At 39.4% G+C, this 17677-nt stretch overlaps 1 protein-coding gene across 2 annotated transcripts in view; it reads left to right on the forward strand.

Moving 5' to 3' along the window:
- Positions 1–17677, forward strand: part of CDYL (chromodomain Y like) — a 206989-nt gene that overhangs the window by 149935 nt on the left and 39377 nt on the right. Inside the window, exons 4-7 of one of the 2 annotated variants that reach the window (XM_054591908.1) lie at positions 577–749; positions 5968–6178; positions 14398–14541; positions 15724–17426. In XM_054591908.1, coding sequence (XP_054447883.1) covers positions 577–749; positions 5968–6178; positions 14398–14541; positions 15724–15882 — 687 coding nt within the window. In that variant the 3' untranslated portion in view covers positions 15883–17426. Of the gene's footprint in view, positions 1–576; positions 750–5967; positions 6179–14397; positions 14542–15723; positions 17427–17677 lie in introns of those variants that run through there. The other variant, XM_054591907.1, reaches the window with a different exon arrangement.

Here is a 17677-nt window from a genome sequence, read left to right on the forward strand (position 1 = left end):
GCTTACCTCTAATGCACTTATGCACCAAACTATTGAGATTTCTGTCTCAAGTGTGGCAGGCTCGTGTTGAACATAAACCAAAAAACCCAGGGAACTCAACCAGTTTCTTTCAACTGATTGAATGTGCCACCTGCTGTCCAAAGTGTAGAAATAAATACCAAGTGGATATAAAGGGGTAGGCAAAAGTAGGTTTACAGTTTTGATCCAAATATATAACAACAGTAATACAAGAATAAAACTCTTTCACATACAACTGTAAACCTACTTTTGCCAATCCTTGTAATATAACCTGCCTTACCTACTGAGAGCCCCAATGACTAGAATATTAAGATAACATTCACACATCTTTCTAATTATACTCTGTTCATAATTAGGTAATTACATTCTCTGCCTACCATTCCTAATCTCTGGTTACAGAAATAAATCTGTGAACTATTTTAAATTATGGTAGATACACAGGGAATAGTATTAGACATAAATGCACTTTTTATAGACCCAGACTATTCCATAATGAAATGCTTTTAGAATTCTGTATCAAAAATACTCTTTGGCATTTTAACCTTTGGTGACTTTCAGGTAATGAAAGAAGTCCAGAGCGCCCTGAGCACGGCTGCTGCCGACGACAGCAAGCTTGTGTTGCTCAGTGCTGTGGGCAGCGTCTTCTGCTGTGGTCTCGACTTTATTTATTTTATACGGCGTTTAACAGATGACAGAAAAAGAGAAAGCACTAAAATGGCAGAAGCTATCAGGTATGCATAAATGGTATTTTTGAAACATTGCTTTGAGTGTTTTACTTTTAGTGTACCAATAGCTGATCGAATAGGTTTAAACAAGCCTTGTGAATGAAATGTACATCTACTACTGAGAGACACAGGTAGTAAAATTAGTTAAGTCATCTGTCTTTTCTGTGGGCCTAGCATAAATTACTACTCGCCTTGAGCAAATAACTGATTTCAGGGCTGGCTCAAACCCAGTGAAGTGCTCAAGGAAAGTTTAATGATTAGACCATACAATAGCATATAGCCACGTGTTTTGTAGTATGAATGTGTTCTGTCTTCACCCCTTAAATAAAGATGCATTCTCTTTCACATAATAACGTAACCATTTGCTTGACTCTGAAATAATTGGCTAGACTTTATGATGAGCCAGTTTCATAACAGCACATGAAAAGTTTTTTTTTAGTATAAGCCATTACACATCCTTGTTCAAATTTATCCTGAGTTTCAACTACACACAAAACTATGTAACATAAAGTAAAAACTAAAAGTTCCCTCTCTCACCTCCACATCCACAATTCATTTTTATGTCTTGCCCACCCTTTTTCCTAAACATTTTCAAATATGTATTCAATATACATAAAAATAGTATTTATTTTTCTGTTAAGTCGGATTGTATGGTGTTTTGCAATTTTTTTCATTTAACAACATGATTTTAGAGATTTTTGTTTTGGGATTTTTCCACTGTGATACCTAAACAAGTTGAGAAAACTTGCTAGAACCACATGATTCTGCTATAAGCATGTCTAGGTACATGTTTTGTTTATATCCCTCACTTCTCATGCTAATCACTAAATGTATAAATTAAAGTACTTAATTTTTCAGAGATTAATTTTATTTAAAGTGAATGAAATCCAGTCACCAATCAGGAGACCCTTGTACTTCCCTACATACCTCCCTAAAATGTCATCTCTCTAAGGACTCTGTGTAATTTATAGAAAGATAAAAACTGACAGACTCACAGATTTGCAAAATGGCAATAAAGTTGGTTGAGACTTCTCCAAAATCCCTAGGTAGTAGGAGAATTGAAGTTGGGTCTTTTTTGAGAATTTTTGGGCTCCCCATGGCTGAGACCCTAAGCCAGGGACCTTGCAGGCACAGCTTTATGGTCTCCTAAACCATTTGGAGGTGTACATCAGGATTAATGGAGGTGCGTTTTTCTGTTTTGGTGGGTCTGGAGTAGGATGTGGCATCTCTCTCTGACAGGTCTCCACACCTTGGGCATTGCTTTGGCCTTTTATAACATTTATAATGATTTTCAAAATTCATGTTTTTTCATATTATACATACATGCATACAGGGTATTATCTATTCGTTAATTTTTTTGAGTATTATCATTTTTTTTAGATTATCATGTAGTGGTTTTTCAAAAATCATTTGAAGTTTTGTAACTTCATTTCAATTATTATTTCTAGTCTTCTAAGTAATTTCAAACTTGTAGAATGCTAAATGGGACCATCTTGTTAATTCATTTTGAAATTAAACTGTTTGACCATGTACGTAATTCCTTGATAGATTGTCAATACCTCTAAGACAACTTGTAGATAGATAGTCCTCATTACTAAGTCCATTCCATCCTTTCAGGATGAACTACATGAATTTAATTTTCATTTTTCTGATATAAAACATGCCTCAGATTATGACTGTATTTCTGTAAGAACACACTGACTTTACATATAATACTGTGATTTGGGGAGACCTGCTGTGATAACAAAATTGAATTTGCCAGCCAGTGCCTTTTCAGTCCTAGTTGACTTAACTCTGTAGGCATTTCCCAAAGTGCCCTACATCTTGTTGGTGCCTCAGCCCTAGTCCCAGCCCATTCCTACAGTGTTGAATTGCCCTTGACAGTGACTAAGACTTGTATTGCTGGGATTAGGAAAAGGAGAGGAAAGATACCTCGAGATCTCACTTGTTGAACTTCTCTGTAACTTTAAATGTTTATTTTTACCAGCTACCCACTCCCATTTTTTTCTCCTAACTCTCCCACTCCCATGCTACTCTCCTCATTCCCCACAAAAACTGAATTAATAGTCTAGAAAAAAGCCAAATCCTGCTTTAGAGAAACTTACTTGGTTTCCCTAAAAATTCACTGTGAATTTTTCTTAATCTACTGGCAGGACCCTAAAAATAATTTACAGCAGGTTCGCTTTTACTCTTGCTCATTTGCATTACATTGCTTTACATGTACAAAATTGGCCTATACACATAAAGCTATTGCTGTATATATGTTGTGTTTTTGTATTATCTTGTCTGGAGTTCTTAAAATTTGGGGGCAAAGAATTGTATGCAAGTTTCCAAAAGAAAAGTAAGAAATGAGATTAGTTTTAAATATTATTAGTTTTGTCAGGAATATATTGCCACTAATGCTGTTATCAAAATTGTTGGTGATAACCAGGTTGCAGATAAGTTGTAATAAAAATATTCAGCACATTAGTGATAAAAGTCTTCGGAACAGAAAGACAAGGAGCCATCTCTTCCCAGAAGGGGAAGACACTTTCTGCCAACAGAGTAATACAATGAGAGATTGGGGAGAGAACAAGGCCAGTGAGTAAGCATGCCCCTAAAACCTGATTTCTCCGGTTAGTCCTATTCTGTATATTCAAAATGAAAGGAGAGCTCAGCTGAGACATGGTAGTGAACTATTAAAACTTCTGATTCTAGTTGCCTCATTTTTCCAAAACATGTCTTAGAGTATTGTTTTTATGTGATTTTCCAATTTTGTGGTGATGTCTATAAAGTTATAAATGTTCTTCGAAAGAATGGATAGAATTTTGATCTTGTTTGTGTCTTTTAAAATTTCATTTGTGGCAGATAAAATCTCTTTCCTGTCACATCTTTTAGCTCAATTTGCAGTTAATTGAAATGTAACTGAATTTTAGATTCAGTTAGTTGTATTGAGCACACTTGAATGTTCATCCTGATTTTGATTTTAAGTTTTAAAAATAACTTGAAAAAGCAAGGACAGTTTCTCTTTGGATGCTGAGCTCCTGAGAGCATCATTCTCAGGCCTGAAGGCAGCTCCCACCTCCCCGCCTCTGGTCATCGGGTGGCTTGATAGAGCACACCTGACAAAGCTTTTATAACTCTGAGAAGGTTATACTAAATAGAAAGCCATTTTTATAAAGTTTTGGTTTGTTTTTGTGTGTTTAAAGAAAACCAGTTTATTGCTTCTGGCATGTTAGAGCTCACACTTAAAAATGTGTTGTTTTAAAGTGGTGTTGTTTGAAAAGAGTAAATGGTCTTCATTCCAGAGGGTGCTGGCTAATGCATACACTTTTCAGGAACAGTGATGTCTTCCAGAGTAAGGTGTATTCCAAGAAAAATTAAAAAAATAAAATAAAATATTTCTCCAGCTTGTTAAAAGTACAAGCTTTGATTTTTAATACCTATTTAAGAAACAAACTTTTTTTCTTTTATCCAACCATATAAAATGAGAGAAAACACTGCTACATGGCATAATTAATTCCTTTTACCATTTCTCTATCGAATTTATTATTACAGTATTTTGATCATTTTTTTTCCATGTTAATCTACCATCCCATCCATAGTTTCCAAATGTTCAAATGAGGCAGATGAATGTGGAGAGACATGCTTTGAAAATGTGTGCCTTATATCGTGGAGATTAATTCAGCAGTCATCTTGTCAAAAGTCATCAGTAACTAGGCAGAGAAAATATATTTCCATCATTTGTACTGACGCAAAATCCTTAAAAGGTGGTAAAACTGAAGTATCTTTGTAGATTGTCTACAGTTATTTCAAGGTCCTATTTAAAAGGTTGAATGCCTCTCTTTGTATCGTTAAAATTCACTGTGGTCTTTCTACCAGTGCCTCAGGCACTCTAGTTTAGAAAGTCTAGTGCAACTCATTCATTCAAATGAGTTTATTTTCACTCATTGTAAAGATCCAACAAACCTTGGGGTACCTCAAGGGACAAGCTGAGGTCTATGAGACTGGGCTCCTTGGAGAACAGTTCCTGGAGCTAGGTTTGCAGACAGCCAAATTTTTCAGTCCCTCATTTCCCCTGTTACATGCACACACGCCCTTCCCCAAACTGTCTTCCTCCAAAATAAAATGTGACCCTTTATAGATTCAGGGGGCTGGGGGAGCACTAAAATGCCAAATCATAATTTTCAGAGATAATCTGAACAGATTGCTCTAGCTTTTAAATTGCTGAATATTAGAAAGTACCCAGATTGTTACTTTCGGTAACAAAGATAGAATTTAGAATTCTATGATTCTGATCTAGACCTCAGACTGCCTCAAAGGAATTATCTGGTATTTATTTTGGTGTATAGTTTTCTTTCTCTTCATCGTGTTAAAGCATAACTAAAAGCAACCTCTGAGCACAAAATGGGATTCTAGTGGTAGATGGAAGATGCACATTCCCAGTACGATGTGCACCAATCTAGCCTATATTGAAAAGCAACCTGGAATCCTAAAACAAATGTAAAAATAGCCTTGGCTAGGTTTTATAAAAATCCATACCCTCTGTGAAGGCTGCCCTACCCTCAGCCTTGCGTTCCTTTGAAACCTTGTTATAATTGTATTCTGCAGCATAAAGTGGAACACAAAATGGTGTCTTTGATTTCTGTTCTTCCTGTTTGGATCTTATATTTTAAACCAAGCCTGTACGCTTCTTGTCTTTACATCCTCCCAAGGAATTCGTTCTAGTTCTATATAAAGTCAGGAAGTATCTGTTGTTCCCAAATAATCAGTGAGCTGTCTAAAATCACATGTCAAGTTCAGATCCTGACCCCAATCCTCTAGTCTTTGTTCAACACTGGGCAGTGTTAATAGTATGCCCTGTGCCAGGTGTTCTGAGAAAGCTTCTAAATTGGTCTTCTGAAGCCCATGGGTTTATTGGGTTTCTTATGTCTTCAAGGGAAGGAAGACTGAGGAAAAAGACATATTGGTCATAGAGCCCATGAGCCACTGCAGATACAAGAGTAGTCTCTGGCTGTATATTGCCCATGGTCATCACATAGGTCCTGTGGCAACAGCCACTTCTAATATGCCAGCCAGGGTGTGGCTAAGCCTTTATAACACACAGGGAAATCCTTCAACACATCTCAACTCAAAATGATTTCCACAGAGTTTGCATCTTTGTAAATAGAGTTCCATAACAGTGCGTTTTTTTGTTGCTCAAGTATGTAATATTTTGTAATTCCCCATTTATTTTTCATTTTAGAAACTTCGTGAATACTTTCATTCAGTTTAAGAAGCCTATTATTGTAGCAGTAAATGGCCCAGCCATTGGACTAGGAGCATCCATTTTGCCTCTTTGTGATGTGGTTTGGGCCAATGAAAAGGCTTGGTTTCAAACACCCTATACTACCTTCGGACAGAGTCCAGATGGCTGTTCCACCGTTATGTTTCCCAAGATTATGGGAGGAGCATCTGTGAGTACCTCATTTTTAAAAATCATTCTAGAAAACTTCCTGAAGAAATCTAGCTTGGTTATTGGTTTTCTAAATATATACAAATTGTCATTCTGCGGGGACTTTGTATCAAATACACTTGTAATTTAGTTCTTGTCCATAAACTTGTATTCTTAATTCATGAAATTATACAAGATCTTCATATTGGTTCATAGAACATTTATTAGCACTGTTTTAGATCATTTCCTAGAGAAGGACATTATTCAGTGAGGAATCTATATCCTCATAATTTATCACTAATATCCACTGTTAGTAAATAACCCAGTTTGTAAGTCATGTTGAAAGCCCAGGTAGGCCTCTTGCACGAGTTAGCCAAGTTGTGAATGCAAAGAAAAAGTTCTAGAAAGAAATTAAAAAGTGCCACTTAACAGATTTATTACTGATGTGTAGGAAGTTTAGTGGATTCTGTGTAAGAAACCAGCCATAACATTCCTTTGAGCTGAAGCCCAATCCAGAGTAAAGCTCTAACTCTCTTCAGTTTTATGAAGGCTGAGAGAGGAGAAGCAGCTGCAGAAGAAAACTTTGAAGCTAGCAGGGGTTGGTTTATGAACTTTGAGGAACGAAGCTATCTACAAAACATAAAAGTACAGGGCAAAGCAACAAATGCTGATACAAAAGCTATAGTAAGTTATCCAGAAAATCTTAACTAAGATAACTAATGAAGATGACTACACCAAGCAACAGATTTTCATTGTAGGTGAAACAGCCTTATATTGGAGGAAGATGACATCTAGGGCTTTCATAGCTAGAGGAGAAGTCAATGCCTGACCTCAAAGTACAGGCTGACTCTCTTGTTAGGGGCTAGTGCAGCTGGTGACTTTCAGTTAAAGCCCATTTTCATTTACCATTCAAAAAAATCTTTGGGACTTTAATAATTATAATGGACTCTGTGCTCTGTAAGTGGAACAACGAAGCCTAGAAGATAGCACATCTGTTTACAATGTGGTTTAATGAATATTTCAAGCCCATTGTTGACCTTTTGTCTAAAAAATTTTTTTTTCTTTAAAAATATTACTGCTTATTGAGAGTGCACCTGGTCAACCAAGAGTTCTGATGGAGATATACAAGGAAATTAATGTTGTTTTCAGGCCTGCTAACACCATTTTACAGGTCATGGACTAAGACATAATTTTGGCTTTCAGGTCTTATTATTTAAAAGATACATTTTGTGAGGCTTTATAGCAACCATGCAAAGAATATTGAAAGCCTTTTGGATAGGATTGACTATTCTAGATGACATTAATATTCATGATTCATAGGAAGAGGTCAAAATATTAACAGGAGTTTGAAAGAAGTTGATTTCAACCCTCATGGGCAACTTTGAGGAGTTCAAGACTTCAGTGGAGGAAGTAACTGTAGATGTGGTGGACATAGCAAGAGAACTAGAAGTGGAGTCTGAAGATTTGACTAAACTGATGCATTGGGAATCCAAAAAATTTGTGTAAATCTCTCTATTGAGATGTTTGCTTTATTGCGATGGTCGAACTAAATCTCCAGTATCTCTGAGGTACTTCTGTAATGTCTCCAGAAGCAGATACTAAGGTACAGTTTGGCACATAGAAAAATTATTAGGTAGCCAACACCTGTTGAGGGGACAGGAAAGAGATAGGGTCTGACAGGGGAGAAGTCAATCTGTGAATTAAACCTGACAAAGCTCTGGCCACCTCATGGGAGCTCCAGGGAATATGTGGTGTCAGTAGTTGTCCCACAGTGGACCCAAATGGCTGATTGCTCTATGTCCACCATCACTTGAGTGTGGGCTGTCAGAGAAGAGTGTAATGTCTGCAGACAAGTGGCCCTTCTGGAGTAGAGGAGTCCCAACAGGAACTAACAGGTGTCTGCTGATGGCATTGCCAGTAGCTGGGGCAGCAAGGCCTCCTTTGTAGTCCTTATCAGCGGAGCATCCCTATGTCCACCCCTTGGCCCTTTGGATCTCCTTCTTCATACAGTGTGGGATGCAGCTCCTCCGGGCCATTCTTCCTGGGGAAAACTTAGAGGAGGATTAGCCAGTGAAAACTGTTGCAGGCAAGAACCACCTGGATGTTAAAATTAGTGGGTAAAAAGTAAGGTGATTATATGGGTATTTGCATTCTCTCATTACTTATGATGGAAAAAAATAGTGACTTTCAAGTGGAAAAGCGTGGCAGGCACCACTTTACTAGTGATTGAAGTTCACCAAAACTGAGACCTATCACTCATGGTTTGCCCTCACGTAAAATTCCCACGTGATTCCCACGTGCTGCACTGCGAGTGACATGGCATCACCCTGCTGGAGTCCTGCCAGGCATGCGACGCCTCAGTCTCACCCTGGGATTGCCAGGCACGCCCGGGTTGTGGCAGTCTGTGGATACTGTACTGAGCCCTTCTGACGTGCTAGGGTTGGAGAACACGCCGGAAGACTGAAGGTCTGTAACAGACTGCGGGAACTAAGAGAGCATGACAGCTTTAATACACAGTGGCTTCCCGGAACCCTTGGTCAGAGAAAGGACAGCAGTGGAAAAAACTGGCAACATTTGTGTAGGATTTGTAGTTTAGTTAATAGTATTGTATCAGTGGGAATTTTACGGTTTTGATCATTGTAAAATGTGATACAGGATGTTAATGTTAAGGAAGAGCTGGGCGATAGGCTACCAGGAACTCTCTGTACTGCTTTTGTAATCTTTCAGTAAGTCTAAAATTACTCCCAAAGCAGAAAGTTCAAAATAAAGAATTGTAAAGGAAGAGAGGGTTTATGACAAACTGCAGCCTCCTTGCCATAATTGGTGTCATTCCTCCCTCATCCTCATCCCCATCCTCTCCCTTCCTGTTTTAGACCACCCCCTTCACCACCTCTGCTGGCCTCAGTGGCTCTCCTGGTGGTAGGACCCTGGTACCTAAGAAGTCAGGAGCCTGGTCATTGTGTCCTCCTCAGCTGGAGTTGGCATGGGAGGGAATAGGCTTCTGGTGGGTTCCACACATCCCCTCCTTGCCTGGTGGCCCTGAGCTCAGAGACACGAAGTGCTCAGGCAATGATGATAGCTTTAAGTTCACTGGGACCCTTACTGTGTCCAGTGGCCGAATGTGCCTCCTTTGGGACAGGACAGCAAATGCGAGGAAAGGAAGTACAACATCCCTCAGTAAATTATTGGGAGAGACCATAAGTACAGCCACCCCTGCTTCCACCCCTTCTTTCCCAGGCCTGTGTCTTCTTCCTGTTGTGGAGGTAGTACAATATCAAGGTCTTCGCACTGTGTATTCTGTGAATTAGAAAACAGTGCCTATTCCCATGGAGTGTACCTGCTAGCCAGTGCTCCACTTATATCTCCAATTCTCCCAGCTCTTTGTCAGTCTGGCAGCTTCTAGAGGTACTGCATCTTAGTCTGTACCACTATTGCTTTTTCCAGGTGTCTAGAAGCCATCCCAATAGCCAGACCACACCATCTCCTTGTCAGCATGTTAAATCTTGTAGTTTAGGGGAGTTCCCAAATCACTGAACTCCCCCATCCAACTCTGGTTTGCCTCTGGTCAAGAACCCTTAGAATCCAATCCCTTGTCTTCTCCAAGCTCCACCAGCGCTTTCTGGCTGTGTAATGCAGCTCTTCTAGGAGAAGAAGTTAGTTACGGGTCTAATAGCCAAGAGGGGAGATGGGCAGGGTAAAGGGAAATGATGCTGCCTTGTAGAGAGGGATGTCTGTATTGTCTTTAAGCAGGGGAGCACGTTTGTTCTTAATAGGGACAAGCAGGCCGTTCATGCAGGCTCAGAGGAGTCTAGGGTTCACAGTTTAGAGGCATCCACCCAGAAATCTCCATACCAAGTGTATATATATCCTTCCTTCTCACACAGTCAAACAGACATCCTTTGTGTGGGTGATCAACCTTGCCTCAAGTTTGGCCACTCTGACTAAGGAATCCTGGGTCTGGGTATGAGTCTCTGCTTTCTCTTTCTGTTCTGTCTTGCTACCTGGAAACCCCTCTGCTTGTGTCAGTGACAACTGGCAGTTACTATCCCATCACCTGTGAGAATTTTAGCACTTGGACCGCCACCTACGTGGGATGCTATGGATGCTCCACCTGGTCCAGGAAGGTCTTCATTGCCACCCAACTAGGGGGCAATAAACCCTTTTCATCACTTCTTTCACTCCTACCTGTGACAAGGTAGTTTCTACAGAAGCAGAGGTCAGGTGAATTATGGCAAGCAGGACATCGATTAGGTGTTGACCTCTGTGACAGGCAGAGAGGAGGCAGGATTGGGTAGGGGACAGAGGTGAGCTGTATTACAGCTCTGATGAAGCGTTAGCTGAGCCCATGGGGGGACCTGGGCATAGGTTTCCATCAGTTTTTCCACGTGCTTTCACTGCACTCAGCCATTGGATATAGCAGCCACAAGAAGGGCCTGCCCGCAGGTGGGGCTGCCTAGAGAGCTCTGGCCAGGAGTTGACTGCTGACGGTACTCCTGGCTACTGGCAACACGTACTTCCTCGGTTGGGGGGTCTGGGTGACATATTTGTGTTCACTCCAAGTGGTTTCCATTTTCTATAGGTGGAGTATGGACACATCTAGTTTCTCTGTCTTGTTCCCACTGCACTGCAGCTGCCTACCAGTACCTGAATCTGGTGATAAAGAGACATTTTTAAGTTTATTTTGAGTAACTATTATGAAATAGATTGTTTCCTAACAGTTACTACATATCCTGGAAGTAAAGAATTATCATCCGTAAAATCATTTTATGCTCATTTTGAATTATCTAGAGGAGATTGAGATGATGGGGATTCTGTCTTCTCTCTGTATTATGATCTATGATAGATCTGGGGGAAGTATTAAACAAACATGACATTTGAACACATTTTGGGCAAAGGCAGTTTGGCAGTAGAGCCCTTGGGCCAAATTCTGCTACGGGGTGCAGGTCTTAGAGTTAATGCACTGTGCTCTGAAAGATCCATAAATAGCTTGATATTACTAAATGGATGCCCACCCTTCACTCACTCATCTTTGACCCCATTGAACAAGTCTTTTGGCTTTTCCTTGTGATTTCCTTGTGCCACTTGCACAGCACTGCTCAACCAGGGCAATTTGCCCTATCCTTCACCCCTAGAAGACATGTGGCAATGCCTAGAAGTCTTGCCTTAAAGCTGTAGCAAAGAACCCAAACATCAAACGATGTAAATTCTGCACTTTTTCGTTAGAATTCTGACTAAAACAAAATGTGAATAAACATTGTTGAGGTGAGTTGTATTATGACAGTTCTTGCTGAACATGACTGCCCAAATGATGCAGTTCTTTGCAGGAGGTTTTGGTGTGTGTGAGCCTCAGTAGCCTGAGGCAAGACTAGGTTTTCCCCACTTTTTACTATGTACAAAACTCTGCAGGACAATAAGCTAAGGGGGTCATTATCAGGATAAAAAGAACGTACAGGTAAAACAAGCTGGGAAAGCTATCATTTTCTTGTAATGTCTCCTGCAGGGAGTCAGATCTTAAAGTCACAAGCTATGTAAGTGAGTTTAGGATGTAATCTACAGTTGAGTCCTCCCTGCACCCAGTAATCATTTATACAATTTCCACTCAGAGCTAGACACCACAAAGTCATAGTCCTGCCTCGAGGCCCATTCCTGTGAGCCTTTACTTTCAGGAGCCTGCCATTTGTACACCTGGAAGCGCTCAGCCCTGAGATCCTTACCGAGTTTACGGTGGGGGGCTGCCTTCTGGGGAGTTTAGAGATTGCTCTGAGGACATAAGTGGCAGAGCCATTGCCAAGCTACCTCCTTGATATTTGAAGCTTCCTGATCCCTCCCACCCAAGCTGGTCAGGTTTCCTAACCACACTTCTTAATGTGATCTTTTTGGCTGAACTTCCTTGGGCATTTATCATTTGTCTGCAAAGCTACACTGTAACTTTTTAAAAACTGTGACAATTTCGACCACATTCATTATTTTTGTGATTTATCTGCCTTTACTCCCTTGTCCAGTTGGCCATCTTGGAAGAAAATGGCAGCTAATAAATTTCTCGATAACCATATCTTTGCAAGTCTGTTATTTGGGACGAAGTTTGAAACTTCTCATTTTAAAACTAATTGGAAATTAAGTGTATGAGAACATACCCATTCAGTTTTGAATGTATTTAATCCTACTAAGTTCACCAAGGGAATTTTTCCCAATGATTTTTACTTGATAACAATATTTCAAGCCAACCCATTCCCTATTCTTAATGTGAGAAAGCATTAACAACCTTAAGTTAGTCCCATCATTTATATTTTTGGGTAAGTTCAGAAATAACCTACACATCCAGCCACCTGAGACACAGGAAACTGAGTAGGGAAAGAACTGCCAGTTAGTCACTTGGGAGTTAGCGTGGTTCTAAAAGGAGGAAGATGGGCGGTGAGGATAACTCACCAACTGGAGGACAGGATTGTTCTCGTTGGCTGCTGGCCCCAGCTGACTGGCACCAAGCCTCAGAGAATGAAGAAAAGATTTAAGAGAATGAAAGACAGGAAAGAAGAGAATGAAGGTGGGACTGTACATTGACCTCCAGGTGTTAAAAAAAAAAAAGAAAGAAATGCATTCAAAGAAGTGACTGGAGAAAAGAGGGACCCCAGGAGGTGCTGGAGAAGAAGTAAGAGAAGGATGCTTGCTCTTTGTCACTCCCCACTCCTAACATATACTCAGGGCCTGGCAAAGTCGTTTGTGTTCACTGCCCAACTCTGTTTCCTTTCAGGCAAATGGGGTTCACATTTGTCTTGAGAACATACTTGACACTTAATGAAAGTGATTTAGTTGTGGTGCTCTCTTTATTTTGTGTTGAAAGTAATAGACACGCAAACAAGAAAGTAAAAATTCTTTGTCACCATAAAGCACTTCCCACTAAGTCATTTCATCAGGAATTCCTGTTACCCTTTTTTGTTGCATTTAGATTTCTCTTTAGAAGAACTATCGCAATGGCTAACAGAAAGGTTAAGTCAGGTTTTAAATCCATTGTTTATTTTAGACCTTTTCACTGTAAAGAGGCCTTTTGGGGATTTTGTAGAATATCCAAACTCTTTAAACACTCATAACTTCATCTAAGACATACTCAAACAGGCTTCACTTTGGGACTAAAGTGAGTTGTAAGTGTTAAGAACTTTATGCTTCTGAAGACCCTGTTTTCCATCTCTGCCTGTTAAAAGGGTGGTGAACCAGCTAGTCATTTGTTTTGCTAGCTCTCTTGTGTGTACTCTAAGCTGTGCATATTACATGCAGTTAGCTATCTAGATGCATTTACAGAAAGTGCATATCCACTTAGAAACACAGTCTTCAGGAATGTTAACCATGCAGGACAGGAAATTCACATTAGAAGAGTGCAAAGTTTTTGTCAGATCTATATTCTCCCCTTTTCTCCTTATTTCAGTATTTGTGAGCCTGGCTTTGGAATGATATAAAATCTATACACGTTGTGTTGAGACCTTAAGTGCTGTAGAGTCCAACACAAAGTTAAAATCAATTTCATGTATTTTTTTTTAATTTTTTAAACAAAAACAAATGTTAATTTCCTCCATTGAGTCATGTAAAGTAACTACAGTCAAACCTTCCTAAACACACTACAATAATGGTAATGTGGGATGCCTTTAGGCCCTGGATAGTTTCTTATTTTAATATCCAAGCAATAAAAAGTGGCATTCCAAGTTAGACTCTAGCTGGGCATTCATTGCCCTTAGAACATTGTCTCTCTTTTCCTACATTGTGTAGTAGTTTTGTGACTGGTTCAGATCCTTAAAGTTGCAGATTTTCTAGCTTTGCTTATGCATCACTTTCCCAGGAAACTGTTTTATGTATTAAATAAGTGCACACATTGGAAGGAGGAGGAAGGCCGAGAAGGACATGGAGCAACTTCAAATTAACATCTAATGTAGATTTGTTGGTTACCTATTTGACCCCGTATTACATCATAAAATAACACCATTTATATTTTTTTTTAATTCATTGGGCCATATGTTACTTTCCCTCTATGCAGTTAATGGCGCCTTGACATCACCTTGACTATTCAGTGCACAGGTTCTAGAAAGGTGTGTTTTGGGTGCAACTCTGGAGGGTCTGCAGGGAGTCCCTGCCAGGGCTGGCATGTTCAAATGCACATATTTGGTTTAAAGTTTTATGGATGAATTTCTGGGTTGGGTCTTCCCCACCGGCCTCCCCCTCACATTTCATATTGGTATCAACTCTGTTTCCTTTCAGGCAAATGAAATGTTGCTCAGTGGCCGTAAGCTGACAGCACAGGAGGCATGCGGGAAAGGCCTGGTCTCACAGGTGTTCTGGCCCGGGACCTTCACCCAGGAAGTCATGGTTCGCATTAAGGAGCTTGCCTCATGCAATCCAGTTGTACGTCAAATTCATTCTCCTAACATGTCTGGGCCTTTTTTTTTTTTTTTTTTTTTTTACCGTGACCTGTATCTCCAGAGAGTTCATACATTTCCCAGAATTTTCCTGAATACTCCACGTTTACTCCCTGCATAGCCACCTTCATGGGAGATACTGATGGGAGCCGTAATGGATGCCACTGCTTCAGATATCCTTACCTTGTCCTTCCTTTGCAAATGCCCAAGAATTAGAGGAAAGCATTTCAATCTCAAATTTACTTACAAATGCCCTATAAAGATCGGCAGAAACCATTTATATAGAATTCCTCCTGTTTTCAAAGCCCTTTCATCTACTTACACCGCCACCCCACGCCCCACCCCCAAGATAGACCTATTTTTTTTTTTTAATAAATGTTCTGGATAATATTTAATCTTCTAACAGAATTGCACTTCACCAAAATATAAGGTAAAATATTTGATGTTAAGTGACCTAACTCTCCTCTAAGCCAGCAGTTTTCAACCAATATTCTGCAACAGGCACACTGATTGCTGTAAAAGTTCAAAACATGTAATACCTAATTACATAGTCAGGGGCACTGACCTCTTTTCCTTTAGACTGCCCAATTAAAAATGACAACAGCCAACACACTAATAGCTGTCCAGTGTGACTGAATCAAAATTATTCCTGTGTGTGTGCGCGCGCGCGCGCGCCACAGAATTTTAATAATTAGTTTATCTGTGTCGTGAGATGAAAAAGATAGAAAATCCCTGTCCTGAGCCATCCCAAACATACGAACAACCCTCAGTATTAAAACTAAGTTTCGGTTAGAAAATTCCCTCAGCAGGCATTCTCAGAGTTTTTAGAGCATCAAAAGAGTAAGTGTGCAGTTCAGGTTCCACACTGGCCTAAACATCATAGCAGCTGGGTCCAAGGCTGGTCTTACTGTTGGGAAAGAGCAGGGTAGAGATAGCGCAGCTCTCTTTGGAAGTAGCTTTACAATCATTTTGAAATTGAGAATTTATCTGATACCTAGTGTGAAATACACTTAATACATATGTTAGGCCTGATGTGTATTGTGGAAAATGTCTGGTGGTTTTTTTAATAGGCCAGTACTCAAGTTTAATAATTTCCTTCATGAACTTGAGAGTGAAATGGAGCCCGACACACACACCCTGCTAACTAACTGCATGTTGTTTGGTCCAGGTGCTTGAGGAATCCAAAGCACTTGTGCGCTGTAACATGAAGGTGGAGTTGGAGCAGGCCAATGAGAGGGAATGTGAAGTGCTGAAGAAAATCTGGGGCTCTGCCCAGGGGATGGACTCCATGTTAAAATACTTGCAGAGGAAGATCGATGAGTTTTGATTGGCAGGCTGCCTGCTGATGACACTGGAATTGTAGAGCAGGACATGTGGGGCTCCAAGGTGCCCTAATCCATCCTCACAGCCTGAAACAAGTTCACCCTTAGCCCGCGCTTGGAAGCAGGTCTCAAAACAGTCAAGCTATTTATTATCAAGGAGTTTTTAAGTACTGTAACTTTAAAATAAATAACTACAAAGCTCCTTTGTTCAAACGTTATTATTTTATTCTTAATATTTACACAAGTATGAAAATATAATGGTGAGTTCTAGACTGCTCTTTGAATCTCTAATTTTTGTTATCTTTGACTTGTACTGTATAAAAAAGGAAAGTGTGTTTTGCTGATTTGGGGTGGCAGAAAAGTCTGGGATAATGTTTGTTTTCCTTATTTTATCCTTCTAGAACAGACTCTAAAGAGGTACTATACAGCCTCACTTCCCCTGCCCCAAATAGAGATACAGAAAAATCTTGAGATGAGCTTTTGTCTCCAAGAAGGTACAGATACTTTAGATGAAATGTCTATATTAAAAGTAAGGCTTAATCTTTTAGGATATTTCTGATAAAAAGTCCACTGATGCACATACCCCCAAACTAAAGTATGCTTAGGATTTATGCTGAAAAAAATCGATTGCTTTTTTTCCTTCTTTTTTAGTTGTATTTCCAGTTTGGTCCAGGGAGGAGGTGAATGTAGTTTCCATCTGCTCCACCGCCATCTTGCATCCTCCCTTCTTTTCCTTCTTTTTTAATATGTCAGGTTCTTACCCAGTTAACATGAAGAAACCACTGTCTCTATAGAATAAAGCTCATTTTGCAGTATTAGTGAATCACTGAACAGCTTAAGTATGAATATCTAAGTTATAAGTTAGTTTTAGTAGAATTTAAATAGTATCTCTGACCCTTTTGAAAAAAACTACAATGCTTCTTGTTGCTGGGTGAGAAATACTACTTTATATCCAATTTTGGTTTTCTATTTGCAGATATGATTGATGTATTACACCAAAAAAAAGTATTTTTATGTTTATAAAGTGTATTTTTTAGGTTCACTTAGAATATATTTTATTTAATAAGTTAAAATTCTTTTGGCACACTATTAAATGCAGAAACTTCTTTTTAAAGAAAAAGAACTACCTTATATTCAACGTTTAATGTTCTTGGTCTCTGCTTTCATGTCTACACAATATACTGAGTACAGTATGGTGTCCAAGAGTGCCCTGTGTAAATAGACATTCGCATTCCTTTCAGGAGTGGGGACTGATTCTTGATTACAGATGCCTCTTACTAGTTAGGCTTCTGAGCTTGCAACCATATTGAATGTATGAAGAGTGAAATAAAATCAAAACCTTATTTTTGTACAGTTTTGAAGTTTATACTTAGAACCGACCACCTCCTGGCTGTGTGAAGAGCTGTACAGTGTATAAATCTGCCTTTACCTTGGATTGGTTGGTGCAGTATTTTTGCATCTGTGGGACCTACTTTTTCGTTCAGTAGTTTGAAATATATATAAACTGTACAATCTGTAAAGTTTTTATAGAATAAATATTCAGCTGTGAAAACTGGTTAAATAAAACTAATATTTCTTAACACATCAGAAATGTTTCTCTGATGCTTCTTACCTTCTGAAGTTTCTCATGGAATGTGTAATCTTTTTTGCGAAATATTCATATAAACATAAAACATTTGTGCAATATAAAGAATAATGAACTACTTTGTAACTACACCTAGGGAAGGACTAGAATATGACCAGTGTCTTCCCAAGGTTACGTCTCCTTCACCCTTCCTGTGTTACTGTTTTCATTTTCTG

This window comes from Pteronotus mesoamericanus, unplaced genomic scaffold (genome assembly GCF_021234165.1).
Source record: "Pteronotus mesoamericanus isolate MK-2021 breed Mesoamerican mustached bat unplaced genomic scaffold, CSHL_Meso_final scaffold_31, whole genome shotgun sequence".
Classification (NCBI taxonomy): domain Eukaryota; kingdom Metazoa; phylum Chordata; class Mammalia; order Chiroptera; family Mormoopidae; genus Pteronotus; species Pteronotus mesoamericanus.